Source organism: Camelina sativa, chromosome 14, assembly GCF_000633955.1.
Source record: "Camelina sativa cultivar DH55 chromosome 14, Cs, whole genome shotgun sequence".
NCBI lineage: Eukaryota > Viridiplantae > Streptophyta > Magnoliopsida > Brassicales > Brassicaceae > Camelina > Camelina sativa.
Window position 1 is genome coordinate 1,855,662 of NC_025698.1, and position 22,518 is coordinate 1,878,179.

General features: G+C 37.3%; 7 protein-coding genes across 12 annotated transcripts in view; 4 read left to right on the forward strand and 3 right to left on the reverse strand.

Moving 5' to 3' along the window:
- Positions 2,620 to 3,075, forward strand: LOC104743147. The gene has a single exon (XM_010464259.1). The coding sequence runs from the start codon at positions 2,620 to 2,622 to the stop codon at positions 3,073 to 3,075; it is 456 nt and encodes a 151-aa protein (XP_010462561.1).
- Positions 6,339 to 7,359, forward strand: LOC104739003. Of its 2 annotated transcripts, none has more exons than XM_010459234.2 (2): positions 6,339 to 6,936; positions 7,140 to 7,359. In XM_010459234.2, the coding sequence occupies exon 1, from the start codon at positions 6,742 to 6,744 to the stop codon at positions 6,916 to 6,918; it is 177 nt and encodes a 58-aa protein (XP_010457536.1). In that variant the 5' UTR covers positions 6,339 to 6,741; the 3' UTR covers positions 6,919 to 6,936; positions 7,140 to 7,359. The 2 variants fall into 2 exon arrangements, 1 of the variants encoding a protein (XP_010457536.1); XR_759929.2 differs by having other exon boundaries at positions 6,353 to 6,973.
- On the reverse strand, positions 7,444 to 10,604 carry LOC104739004 (ankyrin repeat domain-containing protein 13C-like). Its single transcript, XM_010459235.2, has 2 exons — positions 8,164 to 10,604; positions 7,444 to 8,070 (listed from the first exon to the last, which is right to left on the reverse strand). Exons 1-2 carry the CDS (start codon positions 9,787 to 9,789, stop codon positions 7,702 to 7,704), a joined length of 1,995 nt encoding a protein of 664 aa, XP_010457537.1. The 5' UTR covers positions 9,790 to 10,604; the 3' UTR covers positions 7,444 to 7,701.
- On the reverse strand, positions 9,869 to 12,934 carry LOC109128626 (ankyrin repeat domain-containing protein 13B-like). Its single transcript, XM_019235409.1, has 2 exons — positions 11,104 to 12,934; positions 9,869 to 9,885 (listed from the first exon to the last, which is right to left on the reverse strand). The coding sequence occupies exons 1-2, from the start codon at positions 12,095 to 12,097 to the stop codon at positions 9,869 to 9,871; spliced, it is 1,011 nt and encodes a 336-aa protein (XP_019090954.1). The 5' UTR covers positions 12,098 to 12,934.
- Positions 14,009 to 17,388, forward strand: LOC104739005. 5 transcript variants are annotated; one of them, XM_019236431.1, is made up of 9 exons: positions 14,011 to 14,153; positions 14,529 to 15,260; positions 15,355 to 15,805; positions 15,894 to 15,998; positions 16,187 to 16,387; positions 16,478 to 16,569; positions 16,647 to 16,746; positions 16,849 to 16,947; positions 17,032 to 17,388. In XM_019236431.1, the coding sequence occupies exons 2-9, from the start codon at positions 14,530 to 14,532 to the stop codon at positions 17,092 to 17,094; spliced, it is 1,842 nt and encodes a 613-aa protein (XP_019091976.1). In that variant the 5' UTR covers positions 14,011 to 14,153; position 14,529; the 3' UTR covers positions 17,095 to 17,388. The 5 variants fall into 5 exon arrangements, 4 of the variants coding, with proteins under 4 accessions (XP_019091976.1, XP_019091977.1, XP_010457539.1 ...); XM_019236432.1 differs by having other exon boundaries at positions 16,481 to 16,569; XM_010459237.2 differs by having other exon boundaries at positions 14,013 to 14,153; positions 15,900 to 15,998.
- On the reverse strand, positions 17,542 to 18,273 carry LOC104739006 (glycine-rich protein 23-like). Its single transcript, XM_010459239.1, has one exon. The coding sequence runs from the start codon at positions 18,264 to 18,266 to the stop codon at positions 17,712 to 17,714; it is 555 nt and encodes a 184-aa protein (XP_010457541.1). The 5' UTR covers positions 18,267 to 18,273; the 3' UTR covers positions 17,542 to 17,711.
- The window catches only part of LOC104743148 (26S proteasome non-ATPase regulatory subunit 1 homolog B-like), a 6,946-nt gene continuing 4,434 nt past the window's right edge, over positions 20,007 to 22,518 (forward strand). Inside the window, exons 1-6 of the mRNA XM_010464260.2 lie at positions 20,007 to 20,273; positions 20,750 to 20,819; positions 21,029 to 21,134; positions 21,411 to 21,519; positions 21,600 to 21,768; positions 22,036 to 22,496. Coding sequence (XP_010462562.1) covers positions 20,128 to 20,273; positions 20,750 to 20,819; positions 21,029 to 21,134; positions 21,411 to 21,519; positions 21,600 to 21,768; positions 22,036 to 22,496 — 1,061 coding nt within the window. The 5' untranslated portion in view covers positions 20,007 to 20,127. The remainder of the gene's footprint in view (positions 20,274 to 20,749; positions 20,820 to 21,028; positions 21,135 to 21,410; positions 21,520 to 21,599; positions 21,769 to 22,035; positions 22,497 to 22,518) is intronic.

The following is a 22,518-nucleotide window of genomic DNA, read 5'->3' on the forward strand; positions in this document are numbered from 1 at the left end:
TGATTGTTTGATTGCTTTTTTATGATATTAGATATGTTTGTCCTTTTTGTTATAGCTTGTAGAGTGAACCAGTTTGTTGTTCTTATTAGGAGTAGAATGTATTTCAGTTTATGTTTTGTATAAGTTATTGTGTGATTAATATTGACCCTTTTGTATTGTTTTGTGCGAGGTTAAATGGTGAAGAGTGGTATCCATGAAGTGGATACAGCGGTTGGATTCTCTTAACCATCCAAGGTATGGTACTCTAGCTTTGATATGTTGTTGTTAGATTATGTTTGAGTTTGTGTGTTGGCATGAGTTAGTTGCTTTATTGATGTTCTTGAAGTGTTATGTTTGTGCTATGTTTGTAATTGTGTTATAGATTGTGACCTACGTATTTATTGTTTTATTTGGTCAAGTGTTTAAATATTTTTTAAAACCCGTTTGGCTTTTAAATTTCCAAAACTGTTGTTGTCTTATTTGCATCAAGTGTTTTAGATTCAGTTTGTGATTAAAATTTGCTCAAGAGTTGTTGTCTTGTTGTATGGAGTGGTTTGAGTTTGCTTTTGTGGTACATGTTTTGCCACATGTTATTGTTTTGTTTGCTCAAGTGTTTAAGTTTGCGGTTGTGATTAAAATTTGTTCAAGTGCAGTTGTTTTTTTTTATCAAGTGTTGCGGTTGTGTTTAAAAAGTTTCAACAAAGCAAATGATGGTCTTTGAATATAGTTTTAACTTTAAACATCAGCTTTTTGAATACTTTTAGCCATTGAGATTTACTGAGAAAGTGTATCTCTTACAACATGTCTACTCAAAGAGATATACTGAAAAGTATATCTCTTTGATACTAATCACTCAGTTTGCTTTACCACAATAAACCTTTAGGTTTAAAGCGCAACTAACCTTGACCTCATTATAAACCGTGATTGTTAAGCACTTCCAAAAACCATTAACTTTTTATCCTAGAAACCCTTCTCGTTTTATATCAGCTTTCCTAAACACAAGCAATGGATCCTAGAAACCTTAATCGTTTTTCACAGCCATATTTTATTGATCTTTTGAATTCTCAAAAAGACTCAAACGGTTCTGAAAATCCGATTCTTCCAAATACATTCTCTTTTCAGCCTGTCCACTTTACCTCTTCCTTATCTTCTCAGCCACTTCACTTTAGCCAATCCGTTTCTTCTCAGCCAGTTCACTTTAGCCCTGCATCTGAATCTGAAGAGTGTATCGAGGTTACAATAGATGAGACTGAAGAAGACGGAGGCAGAGGAGTTAGGAAGCGGTGGAGTGCAGAGGAGGATCGGAATCTCATAAGCGCTTGGTTAAACACTAGCAAAGATCCTGTTGTCAGTAACGATCAGCGGCTAAATAGTTTCTGGAAGAGGGTTGCAGATTATTACAAAGCAAATGATGGTGCATCCGGTTCAAACGCAAGAGGTCCTTCGCAATGTAAGGCTAGGTGGAGCAAGATAAACCACCAAGTCAACAAGTTTGTTGGGTGTTACACACAAGCGAGTTCAAGAAAGAAGAGTGGAGAATCAGAAGATGATGTCATTAGCATGGCGTTTTAGCTTTACAAGAATGATCAGAAGAAGCCATTTTTTCTAGGACATTGCTGGAGGGAACTCAAGAATGATCAGAAATGGATCACGGAGGAATGTAGCCATAAGCGGACTAAGCTTGCTCCAGAAGGAGCATACACACCCGGTTCGAGCAATGATGGAGCTGAAATGAGGCCTCCGGGGGTTAAAGCTTCCCAGAAAAAAGGGAGGAAACCGGCAGTGAGTAATGAAGTGGAGGATGGTTCAGTGGTTAAGCTAGATAAGATCATAGCAATGAAGGATCAAGAACAATCGGCTAAAGAGAGGCACAACAAAATGAGATTGCTAGACAGTTTGGTTAACAAGAGTGAACTAACCCCTGCTGAAGAACGCCTTAGAGACAAACTCCTTGATCAAATGTTGACCAACATTTAGTTTCGGTTTACTTAACTTGTTGTGTTCGTGTTTAACTAACTGGTTTGTGTTTTACATTTGGTATGTAATAAATTTGTGGTTGTGTTTAACTCATATTGTCTTCTAATTGTGTTTCAGGTTCCAAGTCGTGATGATGTCAATCGAAAGGAAGAAGCTGTCTTGTTGACTAAGATGTGTTGATGTTGGAGACCCGTGATGGGTGTTGTGTTTTAGTGTCACATTTTCTATCCGTAGGTCTGTAGGGTTATGTGTACTCGGCTTTTGCCTTTTCAAAGGGTTGTATGGTTTAGCCTTTTGTAAGATTGATATGACTTTTGCCCTTTGTATGCATTGTATGGCTTTTGGCCTTTGTCAAGGACACTCACGGTTTGTCCAACCCGTGAAAGGGTTTTGTTTTTTTTTTGTCTTTTGTTAAGTCTATATATTGAATAATTGTTTGAGTAACCTCATTTCATCCGCTTCTTCTCTTCCAATTCATATCATTCCTTTTCTTGTAACTTCAGTTCTTCTTGTTACACAATCTCCATTACAATCTCTCTCCAATTCAATCCATTCCTTTTCTTATAACTTCAGTGTCTTCCAAGCCCATTTCTATCACAAAATAAACAAATTTCCTAAGACATAATACCCATAAGCCTCACAACAAAGCCAAATTATCGAGAAATGTCTAATTGGAGTTCTGATCCAGAAGTCGATGAAATGGTAGAGGAGGAAGTCGATAATATAGTGGGTGAGATTCAATACAACTACACTCACCAAGACGTTCCATCAGCTCCAATATTTCGCAGAGTGCACATTAATAGAGACCGCGAAGAAGGCCACACTCGGCTATGGAATGATTATTTTAGTGAGAATCCAACTTACAATCACAGAATGTTCCGCCGTCGATTTAGAATGAACAAACCATTGTTCATTCGTATTGTCAATACTATTGAGAATGGAGTCTCATACTTCAGACAAAGACGAGATGCTACTGGAAGGCTGGGTCTTTCTGCACTTCAAAAATGTATGGCAACTATTTGTATGATGGCATACAGATGTTCGGCTGATGCAATGGATGAATATCAACGACTCGCTGAAACAACCGCCCACAAATGCCTTGAAAAATTTGTGGAATGAGTAATAAATATTTTTGGAGACGAGTATCTTAGAAGGCCAACAGCGGAAGACCTTCAACGATTACTTAATATTGGAGAACATCGCGGTTTCCCCGGAATGGTAGGGAGTATAGATTGTATGCACTAGGAGTGGAAGAATTGTCCCACTGCATGGAAAGGACAATATTCATGTGGATCTGGAAAACCGACAATCATACTAGAGGTTGTGGCATCGCAAGATTTATGGATTTGGCACGCATTTTTCGGTCCACCAGGTACGTTTAATGATATTAATGTTTTGGACCGTTCACCGGTGTTTGATGATATCCTAGAAGGCAGAGCTCCAAGAGTTACATACTTTGTCAATGGACGGCAATACAAAATGGCGTACTACCTCACTGACGGTATCTATCCTAATTGGGCGACTTACATCCAATCGATTACACTTCCACAAGGCCAAAAAGCAAAACTTTTTGCTCAATATCAAGAAGCATGCCGGAAAGATGTAGAGCGGGCATTTGGAGTCTTGCAAGCTAGGTTTGCAATCGTGAAGAATCTCGCACTTTTTTGGGATAAAAGAAAAATAGGCAAAATAATGAGAGCATGTATCATATTGCATAACATGATAGTGGAAGACGAACGACATGAGTACAATTTCTACGAACCATCAGAGTTCTATCACAATGAAGGAAGCGGAACTTCTCATGTCTACCTATCGTACTCTACAGATATGTCAACAAATCTAAATAATGGACATTCGAAATGACGTTCATGATCCACAAATGCATGATCTTTTGAAAAACGACTTGATTGAGCATATCTGGCAAAAATTTGGTGCAACCCAACAATAAATATTTTCGGAATTTTGTAAAATATGTTTAGTTTCCCAAATTTTGTAATATATGTTTACTATTCCGAATTTTGTAAAATTTTATTATTTATTATTTTAAATAAAAAAATTATTATTTAAATGCTTGAGCAACCTATGTGAGTTTCTCTAGTGCAAAGATGATTTTGTTTAAGTTTCTAAGTGAGTTACTTTAGTTAGTTTAGTATAATTTATATAATTAATTAAGATTAAGGCAATCTAAGTGGGTTAATTGAATGGAGATGGACTTAGCATTCTTTGTTAGATGTTATTGTTACTAACTATGGCCCCAATGCCAACATATATAACAACATATACCTTCATCATATTTTTATTTGTGTTTATACTATTACTAGATATAAAGTTATAAAGATTTATTCAGTGTAAAATCACACATTTACATATTCTTTTTGAGAGTTAACAAAAAAAACTACAATTTATTTGGACTTTAAAAGCACCGGTGCTGGACGGCGTCATCGCCATTGTCACGTCAATGATTAGTAACATCATGACACTACTTACCATCATCTTCGTCTTTTCCTCAAAGTTCTGTAGTTCTACTTATATTCAATGTCTCTCGGAATAATATTACATTGATCATATCATAATGGTATTTTTTTTTTTGAGTAGTTAAAATACACTAGGAAATCGGCTCTTGCGTCGCTACAAGGATTTTTTTTTTTTTTTTTTTGAAAAATTAACATTGCTAAGCCATGATGTTTTAGAGATGAAAATTGATTATAGACCTCTATTTGGAGCTATTTCGATTTTAGAATTTCTTAGCTGGTTTCTACGACTATTTATTTTTTTGATTGATCAGGTTTTGTGAAAAAATATTTTTACAATCTCTTATAATCTAATCATTTTTTTTTATATTTTGGATGCATTCATCATAGGTTCTTTTGCTAAACAAACAAAAAAAAAGGTTAGGTGAGTTAAATCTTTGCATGAAATAGGAAAGTGCTAAGGTGTATACACAAATTGGCATTACCTAACATTTTTTTCCCACATTACAGTCGTCACCTTGGCAAAGAGATCATAATTTGTGTAGCTATAACCAAATCTTAATCTCAATATAAATATATATGCACCCAAATAAAAAACTTCAAACTCCATGGTTAGTTCTGTTTTGGCCCAATGTAGTGACCCTTATTTGTAAAAAAAGAACCAAAGACAGGTGAAACAATGTGAAGAATCTTTCAGAAATGTCAAGAGAAAGGTGATACTTTTCGTGATAGTACAGACTTTTTTTCCTAATAATGATATTAGAGGTCATCTGTAAGATTTTAATCATTGAATTTGAAACATAAGTAATTTAGTCATTTTCATTACAATGGATCTGAATTGAAAAAAATAGAACCAAGGACAGGTGAAACGATGTCTTAGGGAAAAAGGCGGAAATTAGAGAGCGTAGAAAATAACTAATTAAAGTGATAGGGTTAATGGAAACATCATAATGATAATTCATTCCATCGCCACGCCTTAGCATTCTTTGTTAGCTGTTATTATTACTAACTATGGCCCCAATGCCAACATAACAACATATAGCTTCATCATCTTTTTATTTGTGTATATACTATTACTAAATATAGTAAGATGTGCGTTGCACACAAAAAAAAAAAGTAAGTTGTACAGTGTATATAATACTACTTCCGTTTCAAAATATAAGATGTTTTAGAGAAGTTTTTTGTTTTATAATATAGGATGTTTTCAATTTTCTATGCAACTTTTAGATTAGTTTAGTATTTTATATTATGTAGTATTGTTTCTGATTGGTTGAACTTATTAAAAGTAAAAACTTTTTAATCTGCGTGTTTTAGTTAAAACATCCTATATTTTGAAACAGAGGGAGTATATTGATATACCAAACATCAAGTGTATACAACAAATACATGCAAACAAACCAAATGGAAACTTTTCATGTCAAATACATGTGTATTTAGTACTATATACACAATGACACATGACATGGATAAGATATTGTTGTGTGCAAACAAACCAAATGGAAACTTTTCTTTGGGTGTAAATAGTTGGTAACTGAAATGTTATATGATTATGCAGTTTAGACTTTTTTTAGTGATAGCATGTATATTTATATACATCCATATTTAATATTTTGTATATTATAGGCACATTATAAAGATGATGAGCTAAGTCGCTAACGTTACTCTACAAAATTTATGGGTTTTGTGCTAGCTTTTAATAATTGGCAATGATTGAAAATTTGAATTTGGTTTATATAGTTTATAGATTTTAAACTAGTGCTTCTTTGATATGTAATGTAGAACGCTCATCTGGACCAACTTCTCCATTGTTTGTTTAAAGATCCAATACCAACTTATATTTTTCCTGAATGAAACCCGAAACTTGTTGAAATAAAAAGAAAAGCAAGAATTGGAAACCCCACAAAAGCGATCCCATATGCCAAAAATGCATCATTGCCTAAACCCACAAAACATTAACACTTGATTACTCTCTTTCTCCTTTTCCGCATCATGCCTTTTCTTCTCATTACCATCTCTCATTTTCTTCCACGCATCATCTTACAACCCTAAATCACAAACCCCAAACATAGTTCCTTTTTTAATTTGTCTTTTGTTTGATAAATTTCTTGTGTCTTAGTTAATAGAGGTTCTCTGTCTAGTTTGTGTTCAATTGAGTACTACGGGACGGGTTTGGATCGAAATCAGGTCATTAACTTGGACCACCTGGCGACATCAACAAGAGAAAAGTGTTCGGCTTTGGTCCGGTCTTGTTACGTACCTTCAAGAAGTACTTGTTCTGACGACATTATTAATAAATCGAACACAAAAGTCGAGGATGCTGGTCGTCTTGGCTTCCGAGGAGGAGGAGGAGGAAGACGGAGGCGACAACATCAGCCACCTAAGAGACACAGCGGAAGAAGCTGCACCGCAGTCTCCAGCGAGCCTTGCCGTCTCAAAAGCATCCTTAAGATCAAAACGGAGGCGGAGAAAAGCGTGGATCAGAGGAAAGTAAGCTGGCCTGATGCTCACGGTAAAGATATTGCCCATGTTCAAGAGTTTGAGCTTAGGTAAAACTAAGTCTAGACATACAAAAGTTACTCTGTTTTTGGATGATGGATTTGATTTTGTAACTGAGCTGGTTAACTTTGGTTATCAGGAAACCCGTTAATTACCGGTTTACCTTGATCCGGTAAAAATGACATTTAACATGCGTTTTTGAAATTTATTTTGCAGCGCATCCGAGGACGGAGAACATGCAGGATATTCTAAAAGAAAATATTGTGGTGTCTGTATAATCCAGTGACATTTATTTATCCCTTTTGAGTTTTGTGTTTTCTTTCTCATTAGCACTGTGTCTGAACTGTGTATTGATTCTAGTAGAGTTAAGTAAACCCATCATTGAGTAAAAATGACCTAGGAACTCAAGACACTTGAGAAATACAGAAATTCAATTTGATCTCATACCAACAATTGCCGCTTATTTCAAGATATATATAATTATCATATTGCAATGATTTAAACCAAAAGACAGAGAAAGAATCATAAGCAAATATAAATAAAGTCACAACAACATTAACCCACATCATTCCTCAATTTTCCCCATCCACTATATATTTAAATTGAATCTTGTATTTCCCTGGTTTATTAGTACAAGAACCAGGAAAAAGGTTCCATTTGTTTTTTTTTTCTTTTTCTTCCAGTAGTAATATAATCTGCTAGATTTTTCCTATTTCAGTATTTTATGTTCTCAGAGACAAAGAAAGATGATCTTCTTCTTACTTGTCTTACTTTTTCTTCAGCTGATCTGAGATGACTTACCCTTCTTAGCCTTATTCTTCTCTTGGATCTTCTTCTTCTTCTCTTCAGATGTGATCCAATTGTATCCCCTTGGAATTGCAAATGGATCTTGATCGTTCTCGGCTTTACCGGTATTAATAACTCCAGAGCTCGAGCTTGTTGATGGACGCTGGCTCGGTGTTTTGATCCACTGAAACCATGAGGAGGATGAGCCTGATGAGTTCTGTGTTTCTTCTCTAGGACTGTTCTGAACTGAAGAAGTGGGACTTGATGGTGGTGTGACAAACTCATCTTCAATAGCTTCTAGCTCTTCAAACTTTGTAAATGTAACAAGTACTCTAATCGTAGGAATCACCGGAATAGCAACCTGCAGTTAAAAAAAATATCCAAATGAAATGAGCAACAAGTTGGACTAAAATGATGATTTTGATCACAAAAGGTTATATAAAACAGGACAGACCTTGACTGGGAATGTTCCGGAAGGTAGTTTCGTAGTCATAAGCTCTCTCAAACGCCGAATTGCTTTGACTTTGTTTGCAAGGATATCGAGCAATGGAAGAAGTTCTTTTGTCTGTAATGGAAACCTCTCAGAAAGCCAAAGAACTGGTCTAAGCCCTTTCTTGTACTCGTTCTCTTTGCTTCCTTCTTTTCGCTTGCTACTTCCGCTGCCTTCTGATGTTGAAGCTGCTTTTGATGAATCTCTTAATCCCCTGTTTTCGTCCCTCACAACAGTCTCAACCGTTGAGTGTCTTCCAGGTTTTATCGGTCTTCCTCCACGAGATGGAGAATCATCGTCTCCAAGAAGATCGCTTACTTTCTCATCGACACTAAGTGAACTTCTTGGAGGAACACTACTTCGTTTGTGCCCTTCCTCTCGTTTCCTCCATCCACTGAACCATCCTTTCTTCTCCTGTTTGCAATACCCGTTTCCATCCGTTACTGGAATCTCTCGCTCCTCGAAGGAACAACTATTCTGCTTTTGAGAAACCCTAGAGCTCTCGCTGTTAGAAGATTCTTCCGGTGAATCCAACTTGAGCGCTAACTCCAGCTGCTTCTTCTCGTCTTCCGTCAAGATATCTCCAAGATCCTCGCTTTCTGTATCGTTTTCTTGATTAGTGTTTGAGAAAAGCTCCTCATCGGTCATTGCACCCGGTACTCTTCTTGATTTTATACTAACAACTACGTTGTGCATATCATACACTTTAGCTTTCCATTGCCCAACCATTTCTGTCTTCTCTTGACGCCTCCATGTCAATTGTGGGAAGAGAACAGCTTGAGTAACATCGATCCCGGGTCTGAAAATGCTTGTCTTGGACATTGCAGCCACTTCTTGGCGAACTTCTTCTTCTGATGCCGCAGCTCCAGCGCCGTCTAAAGCATTCATTATCTCCTTATCTTTATGTGAAATCATAAGAAGAGAACCGGAAGGAACTTTACCATCCTCAGACCCATCTCCAAGAAAAAGTATAGTCTGATCTGATCTTTGAATCCTGAAACCATCAAAGCCAGCCAACGTCATATCCGCTCTAAGATTAGCACCCCTCTTCCAAATCTTATAAGTATCCGAAGGCGCCACCCTTGAAATGAAAGGTATGACAGAACTCTCGAAATGGAAAGTGATCTCCATGTAGAAATCTCTCATTCTATGCATGGTAGCCAGAAGCCGAGGCAACCTCCTGCACCATTTAGCCCAAGCCAAAGGCTGATAATGCCTCACGATGATCATAGCGATCCTCTCTTCTCTACCACAAATAGCTTCTTGTAGTGCGCTCCATCCATGCTCATTCTGCAAGCTCCAATCAGCACCTGATGCCATAAGCATCTCCGCGGAGGTCTCATCACCGAGCTTTACAGCTAAATGAAGAGCCGTGTCTCGGTTCACGACATCACGCCTGTCTATAACAGAAGCGATTGAATCAGCTTTTGTCTCTTCAGCTACAGAAGCCGCTTCGTTCTTAACCTCAGAAGGGTCACGCATCTTAGGAAGAGCGGATAACAGTTTCTTGAGACCAGCATAATCTCTGGTGACAACAGCGTGATGAACAGGGCTATGACCGTACTTGGTAACATCAATGCTGCTTGCCATATCTCTCACTAGTGGGATGGGATATAACAAACTAAAAGCTTTTTTTAAAGACTCAAAAAGAGAAACCCAACTCAAGTAGTTACATCATCTTAAAACCTAAAACCCTCACAACCCAAGACCAATTTATAAACCTAATTGCAAACAAATCTGGAAAAATTGGAGATAAAACCCAAGCAAAATCCCCAAAATGCCTAGAGGAAAGCCGACAGCTTTGAACAGATATAAGACACTAGGAATCGAAATTCAAATCAGTCAACAACCCGAAAACAGATCGAAATTGGAAATCCTAAACCCAGGAAAAAAATTTGCCAAAAAAGGAAACTTTTTGATATACCCAGATCAAGAAGCAGAGAGACCAAAGAAGGACGATTGAATCAAAGAGCTGCTGCTACCAACGACAAGTAAGGGGAAGTTATCTTCCTTTTTTTTATTTCGCTGTAGAGTAGAGAGAAATGATTCTAGCCTTTCCCCGAAAGCCAAAACATAAAAAAAAAACACACACACACACAAAAAGAAGCCTCGAGATTCGTTGCTTCCGAGGAATCAGATCCGACCCAGATCGGGGATAACCCACCCGAGAAGATTTGGTCTCGTGGAAAGAAGAGATCTAAAGAAACTAAGCAGAGAGACAAAGTACAAGAGTAAGATTTTTCAAAGTTGTGGAAGAAAGGAATAAATTTTCTTGAGAGAGAGAGAGAGAGAGAGAGGCAGAGGAACCGAAGATGGACACGGTTCCTTTTGGCTGTCGTCTCTCTAATGGGAAGGTTCAAAGTCCCGGTCGGGAAGCTTACATATGGAATCTTGAAACAACTTTACTAGTTAGATTTCGTAACCGTTAAAAGCTAGCTACCTCCTCCCCCAATTTAATGATTCTATTGAATTGAATTGTCAGATTTTTTATCATAAAATGTCATAAGTATAAAACAATTAGCATTATGCATATTAGAAAATCATGTAGAACGAATTTACTAGAATTGAAACAAAACAAATATTAGAAATTAGTTACCAAACAAAATACTAATAGTAATGTTTTTTTTAAAAATAATACTATTACTTTATAATAATATTGGATGGAGAAAAAGCCAAATTGAAGCAGAAAAACAAAAAAAAAAAAAAAGAGAGAGAGAAGATATTTCCTCGAATAATTCATTAAGAAACGGCCAAAATAATTGGTTTTGAGGCAATTGGTGACTTGATTATCCCAATAAATGATTTTACTTGTACTATGTTTTTTTTTTGTTTTTCTTAGTTTTGCTATTAAACAAATCCCAAAGAAAAAAAAGTACATTTGTCCTATATTTTTGTCAAACTTACTNTCTGTATCGTTTTCTTGATTAGTGTTTGAGAAAAGCTCCTCATCGGTCATTGCACCCGGTACTCTTCTTGATTTTATACTAACAACTACGTTGTGCATATCATACACTTTAGCTTTCCATTGCCCAACCATTTCTGTCTTCTCTTGACGCCTCCATGTCAATTGTGGGAAGAGAACAGCTTGAGTAACATCGATCCCGGGTCTGAAAATGCTTGTCTTGGACATTGCAGCCACTTCTTGGCGAACTTCTTCTTCTGATGCCGCAGCTCCAGCGCCGTCTAAAGCATTCATTATCTCCTTATCTTTATGTGAAATCATAAGAAGAGAACCGGAAGGAACTTTACCATCCTCAGACCCATCTCCAAGAAAAAGTATAGTCTGATCTGATCTTTGAATCCTGAAACCATCAAAGCCAGCCAACGTCATATCCGCTCTAAGATTAGCACCCCTCTTCCAAATCTTATAAGTATCCGAAGGCGCCACCCTTGAAATGAAAGGTATGACAGAACTCTCGAAATGGAAAGTGATCTCCATGTAGAAATCTCTCATTCTATGCATGGTAGCCAGAAGCCGAGGCAACCTCCTGCACCATTTAGCCCAAGCCAAAGGCTGATAATGCCTCACGATGATCATAGCGATCCTCTCTTCTCTACCACAAATAGCTTCTTGTAGTGCGCTCCATCCATGCTCATTCTGCAAGCTCCAATCAGCACCCGATGCCATAAGCATCTCCGCGGAGGTCTCATCACCGAGCTTCACAGCTAAATGGAGAGCCGTGTCTCGGTTCACGACGTCACGCCTGTCTATAATAGAAGCGATTGAATCAGCTTTTGTCTCTTCAGCTACAGAAGCTGCTTCATTCTTAACCTCAGAAGGGTCACGCATCTTAGGAAGAGCGGATAACAATTTCTTGAGACCAGCATAATCTCTGGTGACAACAGCGTGATGAACAGGGCTATGACCGTACTTGGTAACATCAATGCTGCTTGCCATATCTCTCACTAGTGGGATGGGATATAACAAACTAAAAGCTTTTTAAGGACTCAAAGAGAAACCTAACTCGAGTAGTTACATCATCTTAAAACCTAAAACCCTTTCAACCCAAGACCAATTTATAAACCTAATTGCAACCAAATCTGGAAAAATTGGAGATAAAACCCAAAACCCAAGCAAAATCCCCAAATGGCTAGAGGAAAGCCGACAGCTTTGAACAGATATAAGACGCTAGGAATCGAAATTCAAATCATTCAACAACCCGAAAAAACAGATCGAAATTGGAAATCCTAAACCCAGAAAAAAAAATATTTGCCAAAAAAGGAAACTTTTTGGTATACCCAGATCAAGAAGCAGAGAGACCAAAGAAGGACGATTGGATCAAAGAGCTGCTGCTACCAACCACCACAAGTAAGGGGAAGTTATCTTCCTTTTTATTTCGCTGTAGAGAGAAGAGAGCAAATGATTCTAGCCTTTCCCCGGAAAGCCAAAAAAAAACACACACAAAAAGAAGCCTCGAGATTCGTTGCTTCCGAGGAATCAGATCCGACCCAGATCGGGGAAAACCCACCCGAGAAGATTTGGTCTTGTGGAAAAAGAAGAGATCTAAAGCAGAGACAAGTACAAGAGTAAGATTTTTTCCAAGTTGTGGAAGAAAGGAATAAATTTTCTTGAGAGAGAGAGAGAGAGGCAGAGGAACCGAAGATGGACACGGTTCCTTTTGGCTGTCGTCTCTCCAATGGGAAGGTTCAAAGTCCCGGTCGGGAGGCTTACATGGAATCTTGAAACAACTTTACTAGTTTAGATTTCATAACCGTTAAAAGCTAGCTACCTCCTCCCCACTTTAATGAATATATTGAATTCAATAGTCAGATTTTATTATCAAAAGTCATAAGTAACAACAATTAGCATTATACATATTAGAAAATCATGTAGAACGAATTTACTAGAATTGAAACAAAACAAATATTAGAAATTAGTTACCAAACAAAATACTAAGAGTAATGTTTTTTTACTTTAAATAGTATACATTATATATATTGGATGGAGAAAAAGCCAAATTGAAAGGAAAAAAAAAAAGAGAGAGAGAAGATATTTCCTCGAATAATTCATTAAGAAACGGCCAAAATAATTGGTTTTGAGGCAATTGGTGACTTGATTATCCCAATAAATGATTTTACTTGTACTATGTTTTTTTTTTGTTTTTCTTAGTTTTGCTATTAAACAAATCCCAAAGAAAAAAAAGTACATTTGTCCTATATTTTTGTCAAACTTACTTGATGATGAGTCATGAGTGCGTTCAATGCGTATGTAACTGATTTCGAATATATAGCTATTTTAAATTTTAAACTAATAGTATTAAATGGACTTTGAAAAATCTATTTATCGTTGAAAGCGAAACAATGTCGTAAATCTCAACCTCTAATATTAAGTAATCAAATTGTTAATATCAGTTTGCATTAGTTTATAATATTAAGCTGAAATTTTATAGTATTTCGACGCCACATATATAATGCATCAAAATAAGAATGATATTTAGAGCTGTTAACAATATGACATAATCAAATTAGACGATTGGACTCTAATTAGAGTTTTTTCGGTTGAAAACTTGTTTTTTTTTTTTTTTTTACTCGTATGACCAAATATAGTAATATGTGTAGCCATAATTTTTTACTCGGTTGAAAACTTGTTATTTGTAAATATGTGTAGTGGATGGATATACTATTTAGTATTTACGAATACTATTCAAAATTGACCGCAGTTTAATTGTGTTAGCCAATTTAAACAAAAAGAGGCCTTATTCTTTTGTAAAAAACCCCAACTTATTGGACCTCAACCCCAAATTATTGGACCTTAAACCCAGTTAAAATTGTGTACGCCAACATCACTAATTAAAGTTCCAAAACCCGACCCAGTAACCCCTAACCCGACCCGGAATAATCTGAGGTCCAATCGTTGCACCCCATTGAGCAAGAGGGAGAGGTAGCGCAGATGCAGTTGCTCCTCATCGAACAACTAGGGTTTCGGTTCGGACTTTCGAATCACATTCAATCGGGTAATTTTCTTATCTCCTTTTGTATTTCAGATTTGTTCTCTACGATTATTTTTTTCTGGAGACGNTTTTTTTTTTTTTTTTTTTTTTTCTCGTTTTGGTGTATCAACAAATTCCTACGAGTCTTCGTTTTTCTGGTAGTTTCGTGGCTTAAATTCCTCAGATGATAATTAATTTGAAGGCACGCCCATAAAAATTCTGCAAATTCCGATTCTTGTGTGTTCTTAACGTTTGGTGAATTTGTGTTTGCTCTAAGTTATAATCTGAGGTTTTTGTTTTGAATAATCTCAAAACATCTCATTAATCAGAAAAAGTCTACTGCTAATTTACAATGCTTTCAATTTCTGAATTGTTTATTTTTGTTTTCAACTGTTTCAGGATGGATAACACTGACTTTGACATGGTAATCACCATACCTGATACTCCAGATAGACCGGTACGAACTAGAGAGGTTAAGAGAAGACCACCTTCTCCAGAAGCACCAGTGAGATACCAAGGAGAAGAGTACCGTAATTACCTTAGTGGTAGAACCAGAGCACTCCCCGAAACTGGGGAAAACCGTGAAAGTTCTGATACGCTAACTCGCTGGCGTGCTTCAGGAGGCAGTTCTTTGTTTAGGAGACCAGCGGTTGAGAAGGATAAAGGGAAATCCATCTCCGTTGATCCATGCGGGGATCGTGCAGAGAGGAATCCGGTTTTAAATCTAAATCAACTCAATGGACATGCTCGTGTTGCTGCATTTGAAGACATAAATGGTTGTTCTCCTTTACGAGGTGATCATAACTCTTTTACGCTGCCTCCTGGGAATAGTAATAAGGGTAAAGAAAAAGCAGATTGTGGCTCTGTTTCTAATAGAGAAACAATTAACCTTTCCAGTGACAGACAACAGAACAGAGGCACTAAGAGATTGGTTCGACATGGCTGCATATCTCCACATGGAATAGCAGCTAGAGCCAGGCTAGCTGCTGATACCAATTCCAAGGAAACTGTCAGTGTTGAACAGGAACTAGCTCCTGAAACTGCAACTTCCATTGGCATAAGAGAGATTGTTTCTGGAATAGATATTCACGGAAGAGCTAGAGGCAAAAGACCAGAAAGTTCGCGTAGCAGGTAATATGTTTTCCTTTATCTTCTTATATTAGATGTTTGTATGGATGGATATCAAAAGGATGTGGTGCTATAAGAGTTTATAATCTTTGTATAGGGTGGCGAGTAGAGATGGGTCGGATGGGTGGGTTAGTACGCGTAGCCGGAATCAGAGGGATGAGAGTGACACACGCGGAATTTGTAGTTTTGTTTCCGGACTTGATGTGCATGAAACCGGTGTGGTTGAAAGAGGAACAAGACAACAACGACGGCGGAGAAATGGACTTACTAGTTCAAGGGCTTCAAATGAGCCAGAAGTTACTGTTATTACATCTCCTGGGGAACCATCTAATTCAAGGCCACCACGAATTCAGAACCATCACAGACGCAACACTCAAGTGTTGGAAATTGAAGATTCATCTCCTGAAGTACGGGTCTTCGGCGGTCCTACACATATTGAAAACGGTGTATCTGATTTGAATGTAAGACAAATAGAAGCAGATGAGATTTTGGCCCGTGAACTGCAAGAACAGCTGTACCAAGAAGAGAGGTTGATCAGACATGAGCAGGTAGATCTCCGAGTTCCCTTTCTTTGGATGTCTTCTTTATGTTCCATCCTTTTATCAACTAAGGTTCTTATTTCGACTTGATACGTTGGAACAGATGGATTTAAACTTAGCCAGGATGTTGGGACAAGAAGAGAATTCTCGCCGTGCTTCTTCTAGTCGTTCTTCTACTCGTAATACCCGAAACTCTAGTACCGTAAGTGATGGACAAAGAGACTTTTCTGTGTTGGCGTTTTTTAATCTGGTTCTTTCGATTTGCTGTGTTTAGAGGCGAGGCTAAACATTATCAAACATTGATTAGTTCTTTTCAAAACTTGCACTTGGCTTGAGGCTCATTTTGAATATCTTACCCGCTGTTTTAATGCCAATGAATATAAATTACAGATTGCAGCAAACCCTGGTGGGAGAAGTCGTCTGGAAGCACGACTACAACAAAATTCTTCAAGGAGGCGACTGAATCCTCCACAGGCTCGTGCTCCTGTTAGAGCACCACCACGGGGTCGAGGTCATCGTTTAGGTCGTGCACCTGGTCTTTTAGACGGAGCTATGAATCTCAGTTTTCCAAATGATATGAGCTTTGACGAGGTACTCTTTTAACCATGTTTATATCCTCGAATGTCGCTGATGTTTTATTAAGTATCAAAGCTAATAATCGTTTACCCCTTTTAAATGTAGCAGAGATTGGATTTTTTGGAGGGACTAGAGAATGCTATTGAACACACCATTAACAGTAGGAATCTTCTTCATATGGATCGTGACTTTAACGAGTATGGTATTTGTCTCCTTATTTTACTATGATTCTTCAATAAGTGAAGCTTGATCGCTTTAACCATTTTTGATGCAGAGATGATTACGAAATGCTGCTAGCTCTTGATGAAAACAACCATCGACATGGCGGCGCTTCTACTCAACGCATTAACGACTTACCAGAGTCTACAGTTCAGGTAAGCTAAAAGGTTCACATGTACAAGACAGTTTTTTCATATCGAAATTTTGTTTACTAAAAAGCTTTCTCTTTGGTGTTATATGTTGGTGATAATATGCAGACTGATAAGTTTGAAGAAACGTGTGTTATTTGTCTGGAAACACCGACGATCGGAGACACCATACGTCATCTCCCCTGTTTGCACAAATTCCATAAAGATGTAAGTTTTTTACTGATTCGAATCAAAACCCCCTTATTAGATATGAGAAATTCGAAAATCAACAATTGTTTATGAACTGTGCAGTGTATTGATCCGTGGCTAGGACGGAGTAAGGCATGTCCGGTTTGCAAATCCTCAGTTACTTGACAAGGTTCTCAAAACTCACCGGAGAATGTAAAAAATTACCATTTTACCCTTCCAAACTGGTGGATCTCTGGAATCATTTTCCTGGTAACTGGTAAGCCAGTCATTCTTCGCCATCGGTTTAGATGAACTCATGAAACGGTTTTTGTACTAGCGTTCTCGCGTGAGGAAGTAACTTTTTATCGCTGTGATTATTTTGTCGGGTTTAATTTCTGAGCTAAGAACTGTTAAAGTTAGTTGGTTTTAGTATTATCGCTTTAGTTTTTTCTGGTCTCGGTTAAAAACCTATACTTTTTTTTTAATATCCATTTAGTAATTGCACAAGGCTTCAAAGTTCCTATATAAAACTAGTCTTACTTCTTTACATTGATACCAAAAAAAAAAAAACTAGTCTTACTATGTATAGTATTTTTTTCTTTAGATCGTTTTATCCATTTTATTTACACGAAGAACCAAATACAATCATATAAGAGGAAAACAAATTAAAGGGAAACGATACACATTTCAGTTATTATTTCATTTGTTTAAATTTTAACGAATTAGTTTTACTTAAATGACAACATTCATGCATGGGGATTATTATAGCTCCTCGGCAATGCACACAACGGTTTATCAAATCCTCAGTGACCTCCACCGCCAATTCCTCCGTCAACTTCTTTTCCGGCTCCTCCACCAATTTCTTTACCAGTTCCTCCGACGATTCCCCCAATGGCTCCACCATCAGCTCCTTTACCGGCTCCACCATCAATTCCTTTACCGACTCCGCCGTCAACTCCTTTGCCGAAACCACCGTCGTCAACTCCTTTACCGGCTCCGCCGCTGAATCCTCCTACCCCTCCAGCTCCACTACCACCGCCACCAAATCCACCGCTTATTCCACCACCAAAGCCTCCAATGCTGCCTCCAATCCAACCGCCACCTGATCCAAAGTCGCCCAAGCCTTTTTTGAAGCCCTTCTTGTAGATGCCACCTTTGTGGAGGAGAGGACGAGGGTGAAGGTGAGGAAACAAGTGCTTGTCATCACCCAACTCTGTTTCTCCCATAGTAAAATCTGCGACCAAAGCAAATAGCAAAACAAACACAAACGCTCTGCAGGCGATTAGACCCATGATTATAGGAAACTTAAAATGTTTGTTATTAAAAGCTATAGGAAGAGGATGTATTTTATATGACATTGCTTGTTGCATGAGTAGTATATATAGAGAGAGACTTAGATAGTTAGATAGAGACCGTGATCGTATAAGCACTTTTCGTCAACTGTACGTAGACTTAAATAAACCGGATCACTTGGTTTACTTCCGATGAGAGACAACTCCCAGTTTTGTTTGTTTGTTTGTTTGTTTTTCTTGATAAATGAAACGAAAGAGATTGAAGATCAACACGTGTTTACAGTGTGGCTAATGACGATCAAAATCACAGAGAAAATGAACCCTAATCCTTCAATTAACAGAGTGAACACCATGGGGATATTATGGCAAGAAACCAGCTGTACAGAGTAAACCAAAACCTGCCCGGTTCAACCTGTATAACAACTAGGATATAATTGTTGTTGAGTAACAGTTAAATGATATAATTCACCGGTCACTGGGCAAAATTTTATGTTTAATCGTCTGCCCAACTGCCATATTGATCTCATCCAACACAAAGAGAAAAAAGTATGATGCAAAATATAGTTGAAGAATTGGGGAACCTATGACAACAATTAATATATACGGTTTGTTGAATTATTTTGATCATATCATAATTATATTAAACTTTAGTTTAAGGATGTAGAGGTTTTAAAGGCCAATAACAAAAAAAATGTTTTGGCCAAAACAAGAAGCCGAAATTTGAAATTGTGTGTGTATATCTCTCTTTTTTGCATGTTTTATTCGTACAAAATTATATGTACTGTCTAAGAGAAAATATCAAGTAGAATATAATTATATTCGACTCGAGAAAAAATGATATGGCCAAATTTGGTGGCTTAATCTTTTGGATGACAGGCCATGTCAATTTTACGGGATATTGAAACCCCAAAATGTGATTTCATTTACTTTTGTGAGCTTAGCTTTTTTTTTTAGGTGTCTCATCAATCAATGATGCAAACCAGAAACCCTCTCATATATGCTTACTTCCAAACAAACAAAGAAAGTTTTTTTTTTGTTTTTTTTTTTTCTCTCCTCAATCTCTCTTTCTCGGAGCAAGAATTTAGTTCTTATGTACACCATCCATGGAGTAATTTATTAACCAAATAATATAATGCATGTTTTCCTCTCTCATTATATAATAAACATGAGCAAAATGATGGGGATTACCATGAAAGAGAGATACATACTTAAGATCCGTGAAGTTGATCAGTCGGTTTTAGGGATTTCTTCATTTGCTAGATAACAGAAAATCTAAAACAATTCCAAACGTAAATGATGTAAACGACAATTCAAGATCCGATTTGGAAAAACTAGTGTCCACGTTTAACACTCTTTAGCCTGCCTGCCAAACAACATCGCACACATGTTGATTATTCGCTAAACTTTAGCTCATCGATCACTAACCTAAGCTGAGGGAAATTGATTGATCATCATCTATCAGACCAAATGCAAAACACCAACAACAAGAGTTTGGAATTGGACATAGAGTCTGAAGTGAACTATGTCTTAAAACAAACCATATTACAAAACTCTCTATAATTTATAAATTACATTGCGGAACTAAAAGGCGGCATTATATTTATGGGCCGTTTAATAGGTCCATTAAATAAACCTTATATATTATAGTACAATAATGTGGCGCTCGTTTATATATGTTAGGGGTGAAAGTGTAATCTTAATAAAACTTAGGGGCATCCATTAAAATAACTTGACTTGTTGGGTAAGTATCCTTAATATTCGATAAGTTTCGATTTTTATATTTATTTATTTATTAATTCTGAAAAAGTGAAGTCTCTCTCTCTCTCCTCCCTCGATCGAGGTTAAAAAGCTCGGTTCTTGTTCCTCCGTGTCTGATCAGCTCTTCTCCACCGTTAGGGTTTTTCTTTTTTAAATTCCGATTAGGATAATGGCCGTCGCTATGGTTAGTTCGGCCGGTGGGTTACTTGCAATGCTCAATGAACCCCATCCTTCCTTGAAACTTCACGCTCTCTCTTATCTCAACAGATTGGTTGACCAATTTTGGCCCGAGATCTCCACCAGTGTTCCCATCATGTAATTCTCTCTTCCTTAGCTTTTTGTTTTTTTCTTATTTTTTTAGGGTTTTACTTGTTAACTTCACTCGATCTGTTTGCTTGCTGGGAATTTTTGCGGTAAAGCTATTGGTGGGGTTTTAGGGTTGCTTTTTCTTATTTTAGGACTTAGGATTCTTGAAATTCTAAGTTTTTTTTGGTCAGTCATGGACAGTTTTGTGTCGAGGTGAAGTTTTTGATTGGGAAAAGGAAAGCGTCGTTATGTCACAATTTGCAATAACTTTATTGGATTGCTTTAGGTTCTATCATTATGTAGATTCTTAATGCCAATGGACCCATTGTGTTATCTGACTTAAGTACGGCTCCGTTACTGATACGATGTATTTATTTTGTTCCCTTTGAAAGTTGTGGATCTACTCTACTTTTCTCATTCTTCTAGCTCGAGATCTTACACTGTTATCTTGATTCTGAGACTCTTTTTGCTTTTTTTTTGGGTAGAGAGAGCTTATACGAAGATGAAGAGTTTGATCAGCATCAACGACAGCTTGCTGCATTGTTGGTCTCCAAGGTACAGTTTAGCTTTTTATTTAACTTAACACGATTACTTGTTGTGTATATATATATACTGGCCACATCTGTTAGTAGAGGAACTTGTGAAAGTTACACGAATGCATTATATGGTTGTTTCTCGTAAAAGCTGGTAGATATTGGTATAAGTTTAGAGCTTTGACCTTCTCTTGTTTCCTCATGATGGTTGTTATCTTTTTCTTATCTCAGGTTTTCTATTACTTGGGTGAACTTAACGATTCATTGTCCTATGCCCTTGGAGCTGGATCCTTATTTGATGTTTCCGAGGATTCTGATTATGTTCATACTCTACTTGGTAAGGATATTGAAGCTTGTTGCTCTCCTCTCTTTTTTTTTTTCTTCCTAGACCTATGATGACAGTAAACAGTAGCTTGGATTTTCTTGACCATAATATACATTAAGTCAAGTTAAATGCAACATGTATTAAGCAAATAGTTTAGTGTTTTAGACCACATATTTTTCTAACTAATAAGACTTGCACATATAACTAATAAGCTTCGCACATCCGTCTTTCTTTTTATAAGATTTTTCTCGGATAAATTCACTAATAAGCTTCTGTTTTCGCTTTCAGCTAAAGCAATAGATGAGTATGCTATTCTCAGATCCAAGGCAGTCGAGTCAAGTGAGGCTGTGGAAATTGACCCGAGACTGGTGGCCATTGTTGAACGAATGCTAGACAAGTATGGGATACCTAATTTAATTACTTTTTGACTCTCTTCTTTGTTATTTAATTTTACTCACATGATTTTCTGTTTTGCAGATGTATCACTGACGGAAAGTATCAACAAGCCATGGGCATTGCTATAGAATGTCGGAGATTGGATAAGTTGGAAGAAGCGATTGTAAAGAGTGAAAATGTGCAGGGAACATTATCTTACTGCATCAATGTTTCCCACTCTTTTGTTAACCACAGAGAATATAGACATGAGGTGAGTGTACTGGCCACAGAACTGGAATTTAACAAGTGTAATATGTTTATGATACTATGAGTTGACTAGGATATATCTTCGTTTATCTTTCCTTGCAAATATAGCGGTCATGTGGACCTTATATTGTATCTTCTCAACCACAGTTGTAAATTACAACTTGTAATTCATTGCATTCTTTATGTGGTAACTCAAAACACTTTTGTAGGTAATTTGTATTTACTGTTAATTTGCAAATGATACCATCCTTACGTAGTTTAATTCGTGCAGGTTCTTCGGTTACTTGTTAATGTTTACCAGAAGCTGGCTTCTCCTGATTATTTGAGCATTTGTCAGTGCCTTATGTTTTTGGATGAACCACAAGGTGTTGCGAGCATATTGGAGAAGCTTCTTCGCTCAGAGAGTAAGGATGATGCTTTATTGGCTTTGCAAATCGCTTTCGATCTCGTAGAGAATGAGCACCAGGCATTTCTCATGAGTGTGAGAGACCGCCTTCCAGCTCCCAAGACCCGTCCTGTAGAAGCAGTTCAAGCCGTTGAGACCTCTACTGCTCAAAATGAGAACAATGCAGGGGATGTCCAGATGGCGGATGACACTTCATCTCAGACAATTGTGCATGAAACGATTCCTGCTGACGCTGTGTATGCTGAGAGGTTAACAAAGGTTAAGGGAATTTTATCTGGAGAGACATCAATACAGCTGACCCTCCAGTTTCTTTACAGCCATAACAAGTGAGGCAGTTAATTTCCCTTT

Bases quoted from the DNA above. Each gene is read 5' to 3' on its own strand.
- LOC104739005 (XM_019236431.1), top strand. From the start codon at position 14,530: ATGGATAACACTGACTTTGACATGGTAATCACCATACCTGATACTCCA. The intron at 16,388-16,477 runs GTACTCTTTTAA...TTTTAAATGTAG, and splicing joins ATGATATGAGCTTTGACGAG to CAGAGATTGGATTTTTTGGA. The intron at 16,570-16,646 runs GTATGGTATTTG...TTTTTGATGCAG, and splicing joins ATGGATCGTGACTTTAACGA to AGATGATTACGAAATGCTGC.
- LOC104739004 (XM_010459235.2), bottom strand. From the start codon at position 9,789: ATGGCAAGCAGCATTGATGTTACCAAGTACGGTCATAGCCCTGTTCAT. The intron at 8,071-8,163 runs GTCTGTCCTGTT...TTTTAACTGCAG, and splicing joins CCGGAACATTCCCAGTCAAG to GTTGCTATTCCGGTGATTCC.
- LOC104743147 (XM_010464259.1), top strand. From the start codon at position 2,620: ATGTCTAATTGGAGTTCTGATCCAGAAGTCGATGAAATGGTAGAGGAG.
- LOC104739006 (XM_010459239.1), bottom strand. From the start codon at position 18,266: ATGTCATATAAAATACATCCTCTTCCTATAGCTTTTAATAACAAACAT.
- LOC104739003 (XM_010459234.2), top strand. From the start codon at position 6,742: ATGCTGGTCGTCTTGGCTTCCGAGGAGGAGGAGGAGGAAGACGGAGGC.